General features: G+C 41.5%; 1 protein-coding gene across 1 annotated transcript in view; it reads left to right on the top strand.

The window, feature by feature from the left end:
- Mindy2 (MINDY lysine 48 deubiquitinase 2) overlaps window positions 1-12,092 on the top strand; it is a 62,366-nt gene extending 50,274 nt beyond the window's left edge. The window contains exons 7-9 of the mRNA XM_050127265.1: window positions 2,061-2,234; window positions 4,732-4,932; window positions 7,598-12,092. Of these exons, the coding sequence (XP_049983222.1) occupies window positions 2,061-2,234; window positions 4,732-4,932; window positions 7,598-7,720 (498 nt within the window). The 3' untranslated portion in view covers window positions 7,721-12,092. The remainder of the gene's footprint in view (window positions 1-2,060; window positions 2,235-4,731; window positions 4,933-7,597) is intronic.
- Window positions 12,093-20,163: the final 8,071 nt, after the last annotated feature.

The raw sequence follows: 20,163 nt of genomic DNA, 5'->3' as shown, positions 1-20,163 counted from the left end.
ATATAAAATAGTTTGCCAAAATAGGAGATATTATTGAATATAAGGGTAATGGCTCCTCCCTTTTAGGGTTGTAGGTATGGATCCCAAGGTTGGTGTTTTTCATGCCTTTGTTATATTTTGTCTTATGAGGCAATTTTACTATGTAGGTTTGGCTGGCCTGGAACTCACTGTGTAGATCAGGCTGTCCTTGACACATAGAGATTTACCTGCCTTCTAAATTCCAGGATGCAAGTATTCCACCACCATGCTTGGCCTCAGACTATATACATTGCTAGCTCAACCTCAAAATCCAGGACCCAAATGATGTTTCTACCTCTAGTTCCCTTGCACTAGTACCATAGTCACAGACCACTGCACCTGCATCTGGCTCTTGGGTTGTTTTGTGTGTTTGCTTGTTTGTTATTCATTACTATTGGGGAGTGCACAACATTGTGTGACCACTGAGGCACAGACACTTGTCTGCCACGGTGCACATGTGGAGGTAAGGGGACAACTTTAGCAAATCAGTTCTCTCTTTTTCTACCATTTGGGTCCCAGGAATCAAATGTAGGTTGTCTTTTACCCCTGAAACAATTCCACTGCTCCCCCCAATTTTTATTTCCTTCAGTGTTGGAGACTTGACTGTTTTAAAACATTGGCAGGCTCACTAGAGAGAGAAAAAGTGAAGATCCTAAAGATGTCAGAAACAAAGCATAAAGATGAAATGAAGTGTGGGTATCTGTCCCACGCTAGTGAAATCAGCAGGTGATTTCACTGTATTGTTTGTTTGTTTTAAAACAGGGTCTCCCTACATAGCCCTGGCTGTCTTGGAACTCACTGGTAGACCAGGTTGGCCTTGAACTCACAGAGATTCACCTCTCTCTTTCTCTGTGTCTCTCTTTCTCACTCTCCATCCCCCCTTCCTTCCCTCCCTCCCAAGTGCAGGATTAAAGACATGTACCACTATATAGAGCAACCTGTGATTTTAAAAGGGATCTATCTGTGCATTGTAATGAGGGGGAAATAGGCTATCAGGTTTGCTTTTGCTTACTTTTTTCCTGTTAGAGATTAGAAACAAAAAGTAGTGTTCTGGGTGATACTAAAGTTGGTAAGAAACAAATATGAAGTTTGAGGAGTAGCAGAGTGGTAAAGAAACTTGCTTAGCAGGTTCTACAAAGCCCTGGATTCATTCTCCAGCACTGCTAAATAAATAAATACAACAATAATTTGTTAATTCTTTTTACACTTTGACTAAGAGTGATAGCTTCTTCCCCACAGAATTTTAACATTTAACATTAAGTGAAAATCCATTTAGTTGTTTTAAAGGTGACTGATAGATGGAGAAATTTATTTTAAAGGTAAGAAAGGGGAGGAGAAGGTGGAGCAGGAGCAGGGAGTAACTCCACCACTGGCAGAAGTGTGTCCTTCCCTAAGAAGGGACCGAAGGACAGCATGTTGTTCATTAAATAATAGCAGATTAAATAAAACATGTGTAGTTGAGTGGTGGAGCACTCCCACATACAAATGGGCTGGAGTGTGTCTTCGTTTAAGAACATGCACTTGCCTCACAGAGCTCCTGCTTGAGGATCTGACATACTTCTGGCCCCATGGGGCACTGCACTTGTGCACCAGCCACACACAGACACATAGTTTGGGGCTTTTTGTTGATGTTTAAAGGAGCAAAATGGTACACAGAAAGGGAAAGGCTGGTTTGGGTTAGATTGGTCCTATCAGCTTAATTTTTTAAGCAAATAAAACCAGACAATGTAGAATTTTTTTGCATATGCTTTCTGGTTGTATCTCTCTATTTTGTGAAATGAGATTGTAAGCCCAAGAGCTGTTTGTCAGTTAGCATGCCAGAGGGCTCCTCCTGTTCCATTGTGATGTGTTGACTACCAGCTCTAGGCAAAACCAGAGGAATTTGAGCAGAGAAGCTATCTGCTTGGGCTCTTTATTGGATTGCACAGATCCAGGTAGAATAATTACTGTACTTCAGACATATGACTTTAAAATATTCCTTAATATAATGTTGGCTAGTTTAGGAAAATTTAACAAATTTTCATTTGTTGTTTCTGATTAAGGGTCAACTGTATTTGTTGGTAACAGACCAGGGGTTTCTTACTGAAGAAAAAGTTGTCTGGGAAAGCCTGCACAATGTAGATGGTGATGGGAATTTTTGTGACTCAGAATTCCATCTTCGACCTCCTTCAGATCCTGAGACTGTGTACAAAGGTCAACAAGACCAAATCGATCAGGTAAAATTGTTTTGCCCCACCACCCATCGCATTGTGTAAAGTGCATATTCTTTCTCTCCCCCCCCCCTTTTTGAGATATGGTCTCACTATACCCTGACTTGTCTGGAGCTCCCTATGTAGACCAGAACTCAGAGATCTGCCTGCCTCTGCTTCCCAAATGCTGAGACTAAAGACTTGTGCCACCATACCTCGCTAAAGTGCATATTCTTCACTGAGGCAAGGTAATGTGCACAGCTGCTTGGGAGACTGGGGGATGTCACTGAGCTCACAAGTTGGAACCAGCCTGGGCAACATAGCAAGATCTGGTGTCAACAAGGAAAAGCAAATTCTTTTCAAGTGTCAGTTTGTTTATCTAAAACTTTTGATTCATGCATTAATTTTATTTGTTTGTTTTTCAAGCCAAGGTTCCTGGCTGTCCTGGAACTCACTATAAAGAACACTATGGCCTCAAACTCACAGAGGTCCACCTGCCTCTGCCTCTGAGTGATAGGATTAAAGGCGTGCACCACCACTGCCAGACTATTCATCCATTAATTTACCTGTGAGTTCTCCTCACATTTCCTAAATAGGAAAGTGATCATTCTATAAATTCTCTGTGAACATCAGTTATACACTATGATTCAGAAGGTGGATTGTGTTGACGGGTCATAGTGAGGACTTTGAATTTCACTCTAATTACACTAGATCAATTATGTTGAGGATTAAATGTGGAAACCGCATGAACCATTTTATTGTATTTCTTTACTCAGTTTGTGAGTGACTATGTATACCACAGTGCACCTGGAAGTCAAAGGACAGTGTGCAGATCTGTCCTTTCCTACCAACCATGGGTACTAGGAACTGAACTCCAGTTGTCAGGCTTGGCAGGAGGAGCTGAAACACAGACACACAGTGAGGGGATCTCTCTCTCCTCTCTCTCTCTCTCCCCTCCACGTTGTCCTGGCTGTCCTTGATCTGTAGACCAGGCTGGCCTCCAACTCAGAGATTCACCTGTCTCTGCCTCCAAGTGCTGGGACTAAAGGTGTGCACCACCACCACCCAGTGAGCGATAATAAGTAAGTAAATAAATGTAAAAAATAATAAATTGGGTATAAGTTTGACCAAAATTAACTTCTTCTCACAGGAGATAATCTCGGTATATAGCTAGAAGATATAATTACCCAGTAATTGAATTTGACAATAGCTACTTTGGCTTTAAAAATCATCTTTTGGGGCTAGGAAAATAGCTCAGTTTATAAAGTACCTGCTGCCCACTCATAGGACCTGAGTTCAATCCCCAGCACCCATGTAGAAAGCTGGAAATGGTCACAAACACTTGTAATCTCAGTGCTGGGAGGCAGAGACAAGATGATCCCTGAGACTCACTGGCCAGCATGAAAACCTGAGTTCAAATTCCCAACATCCATGTAAAAAGTTGAGTATGGCAACGTATCTCTGTAACCCCAGCATTAGGGATGAAACAAGTGTCTCCTGCAAGCTGACTACCTGGCTTAGCTTAGTCCAAAAGATGAACTTCTAATTCACTAAGACACCCTGTCTCAAGACAGTTAATACAGAGAGTAACACAGACTGTTTCAATGCCGAAAGATAACCAGTGTCCTGCTCTGACCACCAAAGGTGTGCACACATGCACATACTTGTACTACTCCCACCCCTCACACACACATAGAAAGAGAAAAAAACGTGGATGACACTTGCTGTTGTCCTGGCTTCCACTCACAGGCAACTTTGAGGTGAGCCAGGTCTATATAGCAAGGGTCTTTCTCAAAAATGAGTAACACATCAAAAATGAGGCTCACATCTGTCTGTAACTCTAGTTCCAGGAGCTCTGGCATACATGCAGGTAAAAAATGAGTAACTAAATATTGTAAAATAAAAACCTGAATCATTCTTTGAGCTGAATATGGTATTAGCTGTAGTCCCGGCCCTTGGGATGCCCAGGCGCATCTGAAAGACCAGCCTGAGATATTTCATAAGACCTGGTCAGAGCAGAGCAAAACAGTCTGGGGGAGGAGGAGAGAAGTGAGCAAAGAATCTTATGAAGTTCTTAAACTATTTAAAAAACAAAGCTAAATGAAAAATAAAAAGCTTAAAATAGTTTTGGAGGGTGGGAGATACGTTTGAATTTCTGTGTGAATGTGGAACATACTAGAGGCTATAAATCCTCCACAGCTACATCTGTCACAGTGACTGCAGCTCGCACGGTGTCTGGTTTTCTGCATGTTCCTTGCTCACGTGTTTCTTTTGAAAATGGGAACTTTTTTCAATAGCTTTCTTATATGACTTATTTATTGCTTCTAGAAAAGATTTTAAACTAAATGCTAAAACTGTGTAGAACCGTGATAATAATGAAGGAAATCTGTAGCTCTACAAAGAAGAAAGTCCTTAGAAATAGAGCTTTAAAGGCCTATGCTGTAAAAGTCATTCTCAGACTCATAGTGGGTGTCTGTTCCTGGGTCACATCTCAAAGCTGAAGCGCTGTGATTGAACTCCTCAGGACTACCTTATGGCACTGTCACTGCAGCAAGAACAGCAGAGCCAAGAGATCAACTGGGAGCAGATCCCAGAAGGAATCAGTGACCTGGAGTTGGCGAAGAAACTCCAAGAGGAGGAGGACAGACGGGCCTCTCAGTACTACCAGGAGCAGGAGCAGGCACAGGCGGCTGTGGCTGCTACCACCACTTCCACACAGGTCCAGGTAAAACTGTAGCTCTGTGAATCTCAAACACGACAGTCACTTTAGCAGTAAAAGAATTTCTGCTTGGCAGAAACAGTTGTAAGTCAGCTCTGGCTTTTCAACTGTGTTAGCATGTCAGCACCCAAGGGATTGAGGCTCTTTTGTTTATTTTGCTGGGGGTTTTTTTAGATTTATTTATTTTATTTTATTTTTTGTTTTTCAAGAAAGGATTTTTCTGTGTAGCCTGGAACTCACAGAAATCTGCCTGCTTTTGCCTCCCAAATGCTGGGATTAAAGGCATGTGCCACCACTGCATGGCTTAGATTTATTTTATGCGTATGAGTGTTTTTCTTACATGTGCACCATGTATGTGCCTGGTGCCTGTGGAAGTCAGAAGAAGGCATGGGATCCCCTGGGATTAGAGTTATAGACAGTGGTGAGCCACCATGTGGGTGCTAGGAAGCAAACCCAGGTCCTCGGCAAGAACAAGTCTTCAATGTTGAGTCATCTCTCCAGCTCTCCCTGTGTGATATTTCACATTGTTCTAAGGTTTTTACCATCCAAACATATTTCTGATTTCATGAAGACATTTTTCAGAGCTTCTGATAAGATAGGAGGATCTCAAGGGCTTGCTGGCCACCAATTTAGCTCCAGATTCTGTGGGAGAACATCTCTCAAGGAAGCAAGACTGAGAGTGACAGAGAACACCAGATGACCTCTGACCTCACACTCATACTCCCCAAACACACACGTGTGGCTTAAATCCTAACTGCTATTAATAATAAAAACCCAGAGTCAGATATAGGGGTTAATGCCAAAGATCAGAGAAGCAGAGCGGCCAGACACTAGAGAGACCTTTTACCTCTACTGAATCCTTCAACTGAAGGGGTGATCCTGGCTCTATGAATCCTTAGACTGCAGACTGCATCTGAGCGCCTGTCTCCTCCCACTTTATATTCCTCTTTCTGCCTGACCATATCCTATAGTGGTATATATTGTGTTTTAATAAATGAAGCTTGCCTGAAGATCAGGGAGCAAAGCAGCCATACAGGCCAGGGAGTGGTGGCACACACCTTTAATTCCAGGACTAGGGTTTAATCTTGGGGGTGGGATCACAGAAGCAGACGGACCTCTTGAGTTCAAGGCCACCTGATTGACTCTGTCTAAAATAGAAACAGAGCTCTCACAAAGATTGCTCACGGCATTTGGGATCACATGCCTTTAATCCCAGCGCTAGGGAGGTGGAGACAGGAGCAATATGGCTGGGCAGAGAGGAATATAAAGGAGTATGGAATCTTCAGGATTCATGGAGACCATATCTCACCCATTTTCACTCTGAGGTGGAGATAAGAGAAAGTGGCTAGCTGCTTTGCTTGTCTGTCTCCAGGTTGAACCCCAATATCTGTCTCTGGGTTTTTATCATTTGTGCTACAATATCCCTTTCTGTCTCTACAGCCCTAGTGCTAGGATTAAAGGCATGTGACTCCCAAGTACTGGAATTAATGGTTTGAGCCACCACCAGTTGTTTCTCTTTTAGACTGGATCAATTTCGTGTAGCCCAGGGTGACCTTGAACTCACAGAGATTTGTCTGCCTCTGTCTCCTAATGCTGGGATTAAAGGTGTGAGCCACCACTGCTTGGCTCTATGGCTAACTAGTGGCTTAGCTCTGTACTCTGATCTTCAGGCAAGCTTTATTTGTTAGATTATAAACAAATTATCACTACACACACATTCTCTTTTTCTCTCTCTTTCATTAAAATACATGTAAAACTTCTGCTTCTAAATGAAGCACTAGCTATCCAAACTTAGCAGGTGAGTGCTACCATATTATTTTATTTCATTCAAATTCTCTGATCTCATAGTACACACTTATTAGTTTACACTCTCGGTTATCAGGATTCTTGTCTTTTGCTTTAAGATTTGTTTGTTATGGTATACAATAAAGTCTTGAAGAAATATTACAGTTTTCCAAAACTGTCAGTTTAACATAAATATTTCTCTTTTGAGGGGGTGGGATGAGACAGGGTTCCACTGTTTAGCTCTGGCTGTTCTAGAACTTGCTTTTAGACCAGGCTGACTGTGAACTCACAAGAGATCTGCCTGCCTTTGCCTCCAGAATGCTGGGATTAAAGGCGTGTGCCACCACTGCCCGGTTACATAAATATTTCTTCAACTAGAAGCTTAAATAGTTTAGATCATTATAGATTTGGAATAATGAGTACATAACTAATTATAAATTATTTGTGTCAGTTATTCTGTATATTAATTACTTCTCTCACACCTGACAGAAGCAACTTAGAGATTTGTTGAGATTTGCAGGAAAGGGTACAGCTCATCATGATGAGGAAGGCATGGTTGGACAGTGTTCAGTTGATGAAGGTGGGAGTTGGTGGCACAGCATCTCCCATCCTTTCCATCAGGAAGCAGCAACAGAAGCAGACAGGGAGACATGCCCTGCCACTTGCCTCACATCCACTCTTATGTGGACCGCCAGGCCCTCTTACTTAAGATACCCCAAACTTCTCACAGCAACAGGCCAGCAACAGGGACCGGGGCATCTGCCATTCAAACCTTAACACCTGTAAACAGAAACCGTGCCCCGCAGCATCTGTATCTGTGAGGATACCTTTTGCCTTGTGGTTCTAGCTAGCTCTGATTCTGTTCCGGTGTGTGTTTCTCCTACAGCAGGGCCAGCCAGCACAACCCTCTCCATCAAGTGTAAAACAGCCTGGAAATAGTGAACGGAAACGCAAAGAACCTCGCGAAAAAGAGAAAGAAAAGGAAAAAAATAGTTGTGTGATATTATAGGAAGTGCTGGCATCTGTGGGAACCACCTATGCAGATGACGGAAAGGAAGACCCAGTACCTACCGTCTGTGCCTGATCTCTCAATGGATTTTGTTCTTGTTTTCCAGGGGAAGGTTGTTACTTTGTTACAATCAACTTTTTTAAGTTACACAATATACTCTTTATGAGCTGGAGTTTTGTTACAAAGTGGAACTGTTGTATGTTGTCACTTGTAGCCAAATAAGTATATCACTTCTATTTTATGTTTAGTGATGTGACAACTCTAATCAGTTTGTAAGCTACTGTGTGTCCGACAATGGATGGAGGTCACCTGAGTGAGTCCTATCCTTCTCAAGATGTAATTATCAGCACAGCTATTTCTGAAACATTTATGCTAAATTATGTTCTAATCCATAAGAAATGAGGAGTTTAATATAGGAAGAGGAGAAAAAGCAGGAATAAATGACCCTTCATTGTACAACTGGCTCAGCCCTTGAACAGCTTTACCTTTATTTAGCAATGTACATTTTAGATATTATCTTGAGAACTGATAATGAAGCTTGGATCCAATTTAGATAGAAATTTTTTTTATTTTCCAATAGCAAAAAACCCACAAAAATTATATGACACTAATACATATAACCTATCCAAATCAGATACTGACTTTGTAGTATTGTGAGATTCTGAGGAATTTTAACACCTTTAGGTAACCTGAATGGTGGTTTCTGTTTGTTAAGGATGTGGTGAGTGAGGAGACCACACTCGTGTTTTAGCCTTGTAAATAGGATGGCAGAGAAGAGCAGAGTTCACTGTCTACCTTTTTCTAGATTTACCTTGAACCTTAAATTTTAAATCATGTTTATTGCTAGAAAATTAAGCATAGTTATTTAAACCAATAAAAAGCACATTTCTGAAGGAAAGTTAATCTCTTGACTCTAATGAAAAGATATTAATAAAATTCTGAACATAGCAGGAATCTGAAGGAATTTATGTAAAAGCAGTCAGATTTTTTAACTTATGAGAACCAAATAAACCTAAGACATCTTATATCATTTATAGGATTCTGAAAGAATATTTACTCAGCTTTGTGATGAGGCAGCACATATTGTAATTTCTAGATCAAGTTTGAAAACTATCCTTAACAGTCCTTTTTATATACTTTGTATTTAAAGTTTGTTTCAGTCATTTTTAAAGATTATTGCCGGTGCAGGTAGCTGTATGATTTGCCCCAAGCCTCAGTAAACTTGTTTATTCAGGACCATCACAAATTGAACGTCCAGTCAGAGAATATTTCTTGTGGTCTGGAGACAACGAAAGACTACAAAAAAAAAAAAAAAAAAGTAGTCTAGAGTTTCTTAAGACTATTGTCATCATTCTCCATGATCCCAAACCAACGGGATGGATCTGTCTGTAAAAAGTAGAAGTTTTATTTATGAAAAGTATTATTGTAAGGGGCAAATTCAGGGCTGTGCTGTATCCTTTATACTCTTCTACATTACACGTCTACTTACGTTGTTATTCAGGTTTCCTATGCCAGCATGGGAACAATCAGAGGACCTGCTGGGTTATAAGATTTGTGTATAAAATACTTGGTACGTCTCTTGATTCCAACCTAGAGTGAGTATGAACTGTAAAGACCAGAGCCCTGTGGTGGGCTGACTTGGCAGACACACATAGACAACAGCATTCTGATACTCAGAGGAGAACGCTCAATCCTCAGGGTTTGCTTTTCCCAGAACCGTCTATTATTTTAATTTAGAAAACAATAACCTTGAGTAATTTTAAAAAGTATACTTGAGGCATATTTTTCCATAATTATATACAATATCTATTTATTGCCCTTAAAATCTATATATAGAAATTGTTATTTTTACTATCTTAATTTGTTCCAAAGATAATACTGCCATACTGCATTCCCTCTAGAAGAAAAAAAGAAGAAACAAAGCAAACACAACTCACTCAAAACCAGCATCGCTATCAGATAAGTAGGTGTCAGTATGTACTCATGACAAGTAATGAGTTGTGTTTATTAATCCAATCTTATGTCAGATTTCCAAGTCGGGCTTGGTTACATTCCTGGAATTGTTTGATATGACAAGAGTCATAATATTTGTTTTGATTACCGTGGGAGAAATTAAATGTTTGACTCTTAAAACAAATTTGTGAGATGCTTTCCTGTCCTCAAAGGCTGTCAAGGATCTGAACTGTCACATGCTTGTTTCCTATGTTTTGCTCAAGATAGCAAGTGATATTCAGGCATATTGTTGCTTATTTGGGTACAAAGGACTTTGAATATGGTATTTTGAGGGATTTTTCCCCCTCCCAATACTTTGTAATACTTGAAATTGTTATACATATCTTGCTAACAGACGTCAGAATTTAAACATTTTGGAGCTTAATGTTTCTAGACTAAATTTCAGGCACATTTGACCAATGTGCCCACTCAGCATGAGAACTGGCAGGAGGCAGGTGGAAGAGCAGATAGGGTCCCTGGCTTTTCTCTTGCTTTCAAAGCAGAGTCTTAAAGTTAGTAGGTCAGTCTTTATTAGTGTGCACTTCTTGATGGGTAACCCTGTTGTATAACTTGCTATCACTTGTACTAGTTTGTCAATACCGAGGAGCGTGTTCTGTTTCTGAAGTAGGTTTCCATGACCTCTGTTTGGGTCTCAAAGCAAAACTTCCTATCAAATGTAAGTCATCATTTTAAAAATATGCACAAATCCCAGCATTCGGGAGGCAGAGGCAGGCGGATCTCTGTGAGTTCGAGACCAGCCTGGTCTACAGAGCTAGTTCCAGGACAGGCTCCAAAGCCGCAGAGAAACCCTGTCTTGAAAAACCAAATAAACGAATAAATAAATAAATATATGCACAAACACGCCAGGTTTAGGAGTGTCACCCAGCGGTAGAACATTTGCCTGGAATGCTCAAGGGCCTGGGTTCAGTCCCCAGAACATGCATATGTTCACAGACACATATGTGTCAAGCAGTTAATCATGGCGTTGGCTTTAGGCCAGTGTGCATGGGCAGAATAACTTCCTCCATGTTTTAAGGTCAGGCTAGGGTTTGAGCAAGACAGAGGCTTAAGTTTGGATTAGGTGATCTTGTTTCTATTGCCTCACTTTTCTTCAGTTTGTCTTGAATTCTTCCTCATGCTCCTCATATCAGATATAAGCTGAATAAACTCGTGTTGGCCATTCTGTGCTCACACAACAGCTTCACAGCATTTTGTTTTCTGTGAGTCATAAACTCAGTGCAGACCTTGAGGACCAGAGGGCAGATGTGAGGACAAGGGGATGACTCATGATCACTGTCTGTGTTGGCATGTGAACAGATGTCTGTAAAATCCTAGCAAATCAAGGCAAGAATTTTAAGAACTGTCATTGGTCTTGCTGTGTAGCCAGCTGACCTGGAATTAACTGTTGTAGCCCTGGCTAGCTTCAAACCCAAAATCCTCCTGCCTCAGCTTCTCACTGCCGTGATTACAGGCATATGCCATCATAGCCAGCTTGTTTAAACTTTCGTAAAGCTAACAGCAAACGGATTGCATTTTGCTTACCGTTCTTATCCACTGTACCAGTTACTATTTTTCTTACGAAAGCTTACAGGTTTGCACATATCACTCACTGTCACAGGCATAGAATTTAAATTGAAAAATTAATGTTTGACAAAATAAGGCAAAGACATTAAAGGTAATTATTCATATTTTAAGGGATTAGACATGTGAAATCCTGGATCATTTGATGTTTGAAGCTTTTGTCTGAACATGGTAATACACACTGTCACCCCACCTTTGAGGAAGGTGAAGCAGGAGGATCCTGAGTTCAAGGCGAGCCTGGGCAAGTAGTAAGACCCTGTCTCCAAACACAAACCTGACTTTGTCTTGTTTTGGTAATCATCATGCGCCTCAGTTTCCTCTGTGTGCAGGGTGCGCCTGTTCTCCTGCTCCCCATGCTTGCTTCTCCTGAGCACTGAGAATTACTAAGATCATCACAGACATTGCACAGCCTCTGTTCTTGAATGTGCAGACTTTATAATGACTTAAATCAGTTTTTTTAAATGCCATTAGCTTGTAGAATTATTTCAAATGTGGCATTATGGCTTTCAAAAGTATATTTTGCGTTGCTTTTGTATGTGGTAGACTAGTATCAAGAGCAGGAGTATTTGGCATATAAAATGCACTTTACAGACCTGTTCTCCTGGTATTTTTTACAGATTAAGTGCTTAGAGCCTCCTGGTCTTTTCCTCCAGAGTAAAGCAGCATCAGGAACTGGCCGGTCTCTCCGCTGCTGTCAGTGTAGACTACTTATTTGTGGCTTGGTGTGAAAATGGACTCTGGTAGTGTGCAAGTCAGCTCCTTTAGAAGTGAGAAATCATAAAAGAACACTTGAATCTGAGTTCTGTTTCTCTGATAATTTACTGTCTTTTGTTGCTGATGCAAAAGTTATGAATAATTGAGTTCACTTTTCTCAGATAACAGTTGAGAATAACTTTTAAAATTAAAAGCTCCCTGAAGGGAATAAATACAGAGAAGATAAAACAGTAGGGTACCTTGCAGAATACTGGAAAACTTACTTTGATTCATGCATGTCTTTACTTAATCCTGGTATTTCTGCTATTAGGAAATAGAGCTTAACAAATTGATAAATGCATATATTTTTTTACATGTAGGATTCTAGTTTCTTCTGAACTCAAGAAAACTAGACTCAACAAACAGGGTAAATATCTTCAACTCTTGCCTCAAATTCAATGTTCCTTAGTCCTGACAAAGGTTGGTTAGATTTGTCTAATAAGCTGGTATCTTTAGGGCATGACACCCTCCCATAATTAGTTGAAATACGATGGCAAAGACAGGAAACCCAACCTTTGTCCCATGGTGAAGTTAAAAGAGCAAAAGCCCCATCCCAGAAAGTGCCCACTTTATCTAGCATGAATTGTAAAGATGTCACCTTTTGAATGTTCAATTCTGCACGGTCGCACCTGGAGAGGCAAGGTGGCCCTGTAACTAGAGGATGTGCAGTAGCAGTCCTGTAGGCAGTCCTGGCGCCTCTGCCTTCAGTAGTCATTTTATAGCTGAATGCGGAAAGTCGGGGAGCTGAAATGCCCGTTATAAATCCCGAGTCACAACATCCTAACGGAAATCCCCGATGAAGCAGCTGTAACTCAGACAAGAGATTGGTGTTTAATCTTTAAAATGTCTGGTGTGTCGGAATGTGTGTTGCTGTTCCTTCCCACCCATTATTTGTATGAGATAACCACTGTGAAAGGATTCAGTGTCTCTTCACTTCCCAGGTTAGTCTTTTAGTGAAGCTTTGCTCTAGTAGTTTTTGTTGACTTATTTTCCTCAATAAGATGACAACTACTGTCACAGATCCACATAGGACCAGGTAATAGAAGACTGCTAAATGACAGAAGGCACATGTGATTCGTTTCCCTTGATATGGGCTGCATACGAAGGTTGAAACATGGAACTGGGAGAGCAAAAAGGTAAACAGAATGATAACAGACACTGTCATTTTGAACAGCAGGAAGGAAAAGAAACAGGTCTTCTCCCCCAACTTGAGTGTGAGCCAGTTTATTCTGACCTGTGGAGCCATGTGCTGGCTGACATGGGCTGTGGGGACTGTCTGTCCCTGCATCTTTTCTGCTTCCAGCAAGTCACGCTTCTGCTTTAAATGCAAGTGAAGAATAAAGGAACAGAGACTGGGATATGTTCATTGAAAAGAGACACCTAAAATGCGCCTACTCATCACAGGGCTGAACTGATTTCTGTGAAATAAATTTATTGTTTTAAATGCTAATTATGCTACGAACACCTCTAAAAATTATGTCTTAAATTTCAAGTTTCACTTTTGGAAACTACTCCTGAAAAGACATTGAACACAGGTGGGAAGGTATAAAATGTTCTGACAATGATTCAGTATTATTGTTTAATCTCAAATTCGTTGTTATACAAAGTGTAGTGACATCATTGGGTTAAAACGTTGGATGTTTTTGTTAATATACTTAAAACTGTAACCAGTGAATAATAACATTGTAGTATTTTTTATTATAGATTATATTTTATTTCAATAAACTTTGATATTTAGACCGAACATTCTGTGTGTCAGCTCATCACATTAAGCTGCTGTCCATGTGGCTGGTCACATTTACCTGAGACTCACTTAGATCAGTGTTTGACGCGATAGACAATTAATAATCAACTCTAAACTGCAAACCTTGATTCTGGTGAGGAAGAGTCACCATCTCACACAGCTCTCTTATCAGAGGAGTTAGTTCAGGAAAAACTGAAAGGGATCATTTCCTCCTGCCCCTGTGGATCAGGCTGCCAGGCTACTGCTACATGTACCTCTACCCATAGAGCCATCTCATTTTATTTTGTTTTCTAAGTGATTTTTCAGAGCTATTTATGCTACAGCTCAAAATTAGTATCCAACTTGAATGGTCAAAAACTCTATTGTGGACACTCAGGGTAGTTCACACTTGTAATCCCAGCATGTAGGTGGCTGAAGCAAGAGGATCACTGTGAGCTAAAGGCCAGCCTAGGCTACGAAGTGAGACATTGCCTCAAGTTTCAAAAAAAAAAAAAAAAAAAAAGCTCAGCCAGTTTCTCTTACTGAGTTGACTAAGTTCAAACCTCAACCATGTCCCTCATTAGGGTCTCAAATGCCAGGGACAGAACAGAGATGACCAGAGTCAGCCATGCCCACAATGAAATCATTCAGATTAGTCCAGAGGGGAGTCCTGAGTGATGGCAAACCTCACCACTCTTTCCCATCAATAACTGGCCCCCAGCGCTGGAGCTTGTGGGTGGTGTTACAGGCTGTCTCCCTGTCACATCAGGACTGTAAACAAGAGACCAGTTTCATATACTCAAGCATCACACTGAATCTCATCATCACAGTCATCTTTAACTTTGGAGGTGCAAGCTTGGCATTCCAACACTCTGGAGACTGAGACATGAGAAATCAGACATTCCAGACCAGCTTGGGCTACACAAGACCTTGTTTCAAAATGAAGCAAAAATGAAGACAGTGAGCCTGCATGGTGGTACATATTAGTAATCCCAGTACTCAGAGGTAGAGGGTGGTGAATTAAAGACCAGTTTGAGATACAGCAAGACTCAAGAAGGAGTAAAAAACAAAGCAGGCCATCCACAGGGACACAATATTCCCCAGGACATATCTGATAAATAATACATGAAAAGGGTTTAGAACGCAAAGATAAAGACAAAAACACAATTAAAATGAAGTAAAGATGTAGCCAGACAGTGATGGTGGCAGCACACTGGTCTAAAACTCAGGCAGATGGATCTCTGTGAGTTTGAGGCCAGCCTAGTCTATAGAGCAACTTCTAGGACAGCCAGGGCTACACAGAGAAAAACTGTCTTAAAACACAAACAAAAAAATATAAACAAATAATGCAAAGCTATACTGGTGCGGGAGAATTGTCTGTATTCTGTCAATCATGTTTTAAATAAATGCTGATTGGCCAGGCAGGAAGTATAGACGGGTCAACCAGACAGGAAGTAGAGGCGGGGCAAGGAGAACAGGAGTATTCTGGGAAGAAGAAAGCTCTTCCACAAGTCCTGCCCAGACCACCGAAGAAGCAGGATGAGACCTACCCCACTGAAAAAGGTACTGAGCAATGTGGCTAAAACAGATAAGAATAATGGGTTAATGTAAGATACAAGAGCTAATAAGAAGACTGAGCTAATGGGCCAATCAGTTTATAATTAATGCAGACTCTCTGGGTGATTTTTCTCTGGGACTAAACGGCTGGGGGACCTGGCAGGACAGAAACCCCAATGAGCAGGCCCTCATGTTACACTATACCAATTATAAAAAGCATGTGAAATATGCTTAACATCATTAGAAATTCAAGAGCCAATGAGATAGCTCAGTGGGTAGGAGAGCTTGCTACCAAGTGACCTGGACTCAATCTCCAGAACTGTTATAGTAGAACTGATTTTCAAGTTGTCCACTGACCTTCAGATGCACAATATGACACATATACACACAAATTTATGTAATAAAAATTTGTAAGTTTACTAAGAATCAAAAAAAATTAAACCATAGCTAAATAACACTATATCCACGGGACGGCCAACACGCAGAGTTGAGTCTGGGCAGCGTAAAGATGGCACACACTTGAGAACTCTCCAGCAGTTTCCTGCAATTACAGTTTTCTGGCAGCAACACCTACCAGTTCCAAGCCTACTTATGCAAGAGAAATTAAAACAAGGCCACAGAGACTTATACTCAAAACATTTACTCATCAAACTGCAAGCAAGCTAAATTCCCATCAGTAAGTGAAGGCATAGGAAATTATGGTACGTATGTGCAATGGAAACCTACACAGCAACAGAAAATTGCTGACACATAGCAACATGGCCCACTGCACTGAATTAAACCATGTTTTTGTATGGCTCTAGGCAGATCAAACTTTAAAGAAAAATAAAGGCTGTCTAGGCTGGAGAAGCAGCTTGGGATGACCAGGAAAGGACATGGAGGGCTGGAGAGATGACTTAGCAGTCAGAGCTTGTACCGCTCTTGCAGAGGGCCAGAGTTTGGTTCCCAGCAGTCATGCCAAGTAGCTCATAACCACGTGTAGCTCCAGCTCCAAGGGGACCTGCACTCATGTGCACATAATCACACACACACACATGAATACACATCATTAAAAAATTTTTTAAAAAGGAAAAAACATGAAGATTTTCAGTGACAAAACTGCCATTTAAATTTGCTGCTAGTTGTGTCTGGTCATTTGTATATTCTACTTTAAAATAGTTTCAAATGCTTTCATACATTAGCAACAAATGAACCAAAACTGAGATTTTAAAAATTCTAGTTGAGGCCGGGCGGTGGTGGCGCACACCTTTAATCCCAGCACTCAGGAGGCAGAGGCAGGCGGATCTCTGTGAGCTCGAGGCCAGCCTGGTCTACAAGAGCTGGTTCTAGTATAGGTTCCAAAGCTATAGTGAAACCCTATTTCAAAAAACAAAAACAACAACAAAAAAAAATTCTAGTTGAGAGTTGGGAAGACAGCAATAGGATCTGAGCTCTGTTTCCAGAATTCATGTTTTTAAAAAGTGGGGTGTAGTTGTTTGAATGAGTATATCCCCCAAAGGCACCTAGGTCTCAATACTTGGTCCCCAGGTGGTGGAACTGCTAGGAACAATAAGGAGGTGTTCTTTTTGGAGAAGCTGTCACAAGGGCAGGCTTCAGAAGACTTGTACCATCCCCAGTGTGTGTCTGTGCCTCCTCCTTGCAGAGTAAGACGCGAGTCCTCTGCTCCCTGCCTCCAGACCTTCACTCCACCATTATAGACTCTGACCCTCTGAAACCATAGCCCAGTTAAACACTTTTTTTTAATATAGTTTGCTTTGGTCATAGTGTGATACCAAGAAACAGAGAAGTAACTAAGACACAGGCATGGAGTTGTGCCTATAATACCAGTGCTGGAGAAGAGGACACACTCAATCCCCTGGTTCACTGACTAGCTGCCAATGAAGAGATCCCATCCCCACACCAAGGTGTGTTGCACCTGAGGAAGGACACCTGAGGCTGACATCTGGGCTCTATGGGCATATTGCACAGAATCACAACCGACATAACATCAGAAAATTGAGAAATTTTAGTACGAGCCCCACACACTGAAACCCTGAACATGAGTTACTTTCTTTTTGCCATTCCTTAACCACTGGATTTTTTTGTGTATTTACATTTTATTCATATTTTGCCCAATGGAACCAACAAGGGTTGGAGAGAAATGGTCTCAAGTTCTGAGCACAACTATATCTGAGTTTGAATCTTAGTTCTATCATTCTCTGTGATCTTGAGATCATTCCTAGGTTTCCTTCCATACGGATGCCCACACCAAGGCTAGTAGGCATTAAATTATTGCACACAAACTGCCTGGATGCTCTGGGAGATGGCTCAGTGGTTAAATCACTTGCCATACAAGTGCGAGGACCAGAGTTCAGATGCCCAGAGCCCACGTAAATGTAAATGCCAAGTGGGCATGGCTGCCCACCTGTGATTTCAGTCTTCAACAGAGAGGTACGGTATCACGTAAGACCAGCTATTTCAATGGGCTCTAGGTTTGACAGAGACCCTGACTCGGTGAAGAAGGTGGAAGAGTAACCGAGGATTCTAACATCGCCCTCAGTTCTCACATGCACACACAGGAGAATACACACAACACAAACATACATGAAAATGGAAAAAGGAAAAACTAGCCTAGTACATGTCTCCAGGTCAGGAAGAGCCCATCTTCCTTTAGAAAATCCTCCCTAAACCCAGTTTTCACTACCGACTTAGGTACATCTGTGCTAATTAATGGCCCAAGTCTTCAGAGCTACTCTCAACCCCTAAATAATTCCAGGTGGGTTTCTCAAGTTTTCTAAACTAGAAAAAGCTGTAACTATGGCAACATTAGGAAAAAAATATCTGAAGACTATTGGTCACTTCAGTGTAAGCAACACTTAAAAGTTAATTTACTTATACTGTGGATTGAACAAAGGGACTTTTCCACATTAAGCAAGACTTTTACTAAAAACCACTAAACATACCCAGCCCTTCAAAGGCCTGTAACCATTTTGAAATGATCTGGTAGCCCAGGCTGGGATCTCACACACACTCCAAATATGTATGTTTTCACATATGTATGTGTGTATTTGCATGTTTACCACATACATAGGTGTACATGTGTGTAGGCCAGTGTGTGTGTGTGTGTGTGTGTGTGTGTGTGTGTGTGTGTGTGTGTGTAGACCCAAGGCTGACATCTAGTGTCTTCCTAAATCACTTTCCACCTTTGCTTTTTGAGGCTGGATCTCATCATGTAGCCTTGGTTGGCTCCGAAGTCATGGGGATTTCCTGTGTCAGCCTTTCCTGAGGGCCAGGATTACAAGCATGAGCAACCACACCTGCAACTGTAGATGGGACAGTACATCGTGTGTAGGTATGTGCAGGTATGCACGCAAATGCCGAGGCCAGACAAGACTCCAGCTAACAGTCTCTGTCCTATTGCCATGAGACAAGCAAGGGCTCTCACTCAATCTGAAGCACGGTTTCACTTAGGCTGACTGACCAGCAAACTCTTATCCCCCAACACTGGGATCAGAGGCACACTTGATCATGGCCTATTTTTTTATGTGGGTGCTGGGATTTGAACCTAAGTTCTTGTGTTTGTAGAACAATCACTCTTACCCACTAAATCATCTCAGTTCTTCAAAAACTCATTTTTAAATGGCACTTCAGTAGGTTGAGAATGTAACTCCATGACTAACACAGCGGAGACCAGTGAAAAACCAACAAAAAACTAATCAAAGAAACATTAACAAGTCAACTGCTTCTAAGATGTCCAAGGAAGGACCATGCAGGACACGAACTGTGCCCTTGGCTGCTTATGAGCACCAAAGCAGTTAAGCCAAGCATGTGCAAGGGTCCCTGCTTAGCAGTGAGGCTTAACAATGTCACAGATTACAGCTACCAATAGGAACATGGCTCAGTCTACAGTAGTAGTCAGCGAACACTGAAGGTTCTGTTATGCCATTCTTAAGTGTCAGGAAGCAGGAAGTCAGATAGAGATAGACACACACATACTCCCCACCACACCTGTAGGGTTTGACACATGTACATACACCCACACCCCACAGCTGAAGGGCTGGACATGGACACACACAGTTGTAGGGCAGGAAGGGACAGATTATGAGAACCAAGTGTATTTAAAAGTGAGCTCCCCTTGAGCCAGGCTTGATGGCCTACACCTTTCACTAGCACTCAGGGGGCAGAGTTGGGCAGATCTCAGAGTGAGTTTCAGGACAGCCAGGTCTACACAGAGAAACCGTGTCTCAAAAAAACAAAACAAACAAACAAACAAACAAAAAAAAAAAAAACAAAAGTAGGTGGTGGTGGTTCCCCAAAGAACAAGACTAGAGTCCTCTGGCTGCCTGTAGTCACTCAAGAGTCTGAGACATCTCATGTCCCTACATCTAGGGTCAGACACTGACAAGAACTTTTCCAAAGACTCCACAACAGAGTGCCACTGTCCCATCCTTCACTAGGCATGAAGAGATCATTGCTGTGACCAAGATCCTAAATGGTCTCAGTTATGGTGGCTAGTGGCTAGTCTCTATGAAGAGGAAGCTGCTGTGAAATAAGTCATCTTTTCTGTCCAGAGCTTTCCTACCAAAAATGCTTAATAAAGAATCAGAGAATTTCTTTTTTCGTTTTCTTTCTTTCTTTTTTGGTTTTTCAAGACAGGGTTTTCTCTGTTGCTTAGGAGCCTGTCCTGGAACTAGCTCTTGTAGTCCAGGATGGCCTTGCACTCAGAGAGATCCTCCTGCCTCTGCCTCCCGAGTGCTGGGATTAAAGGCGTGCGCCACCACCGCCCGGCTGAATTACAGTATTTCTAACACATCCACAGTGTGCTATCAACTCTTGACCAGAGCAAGGCTTGCCATTT

Source organism: Alexandromys fortis, unplaced genomic scaffold, assembly GCF_014885135.2.
Source record: "Alexandromys fortis isolate MF-2015 unplaced genomic scaffold, M_Fortis_MF-2015_v1.1 scaffold_22, whole genome shotgun sequence".
NCBI classification, from domain to species: domain Eukaryota; kingdom Metazoa; phylum Chordata; class Mammalia; order Rodentia; family Cricetidae; genus Alexandromys; species Alexandromys fortis.
The sequence above is the reverse complement of the archived record's forward strand: the minus strand, read 5'-3'. Positions and strand labels throughout refer to the sequence as shown.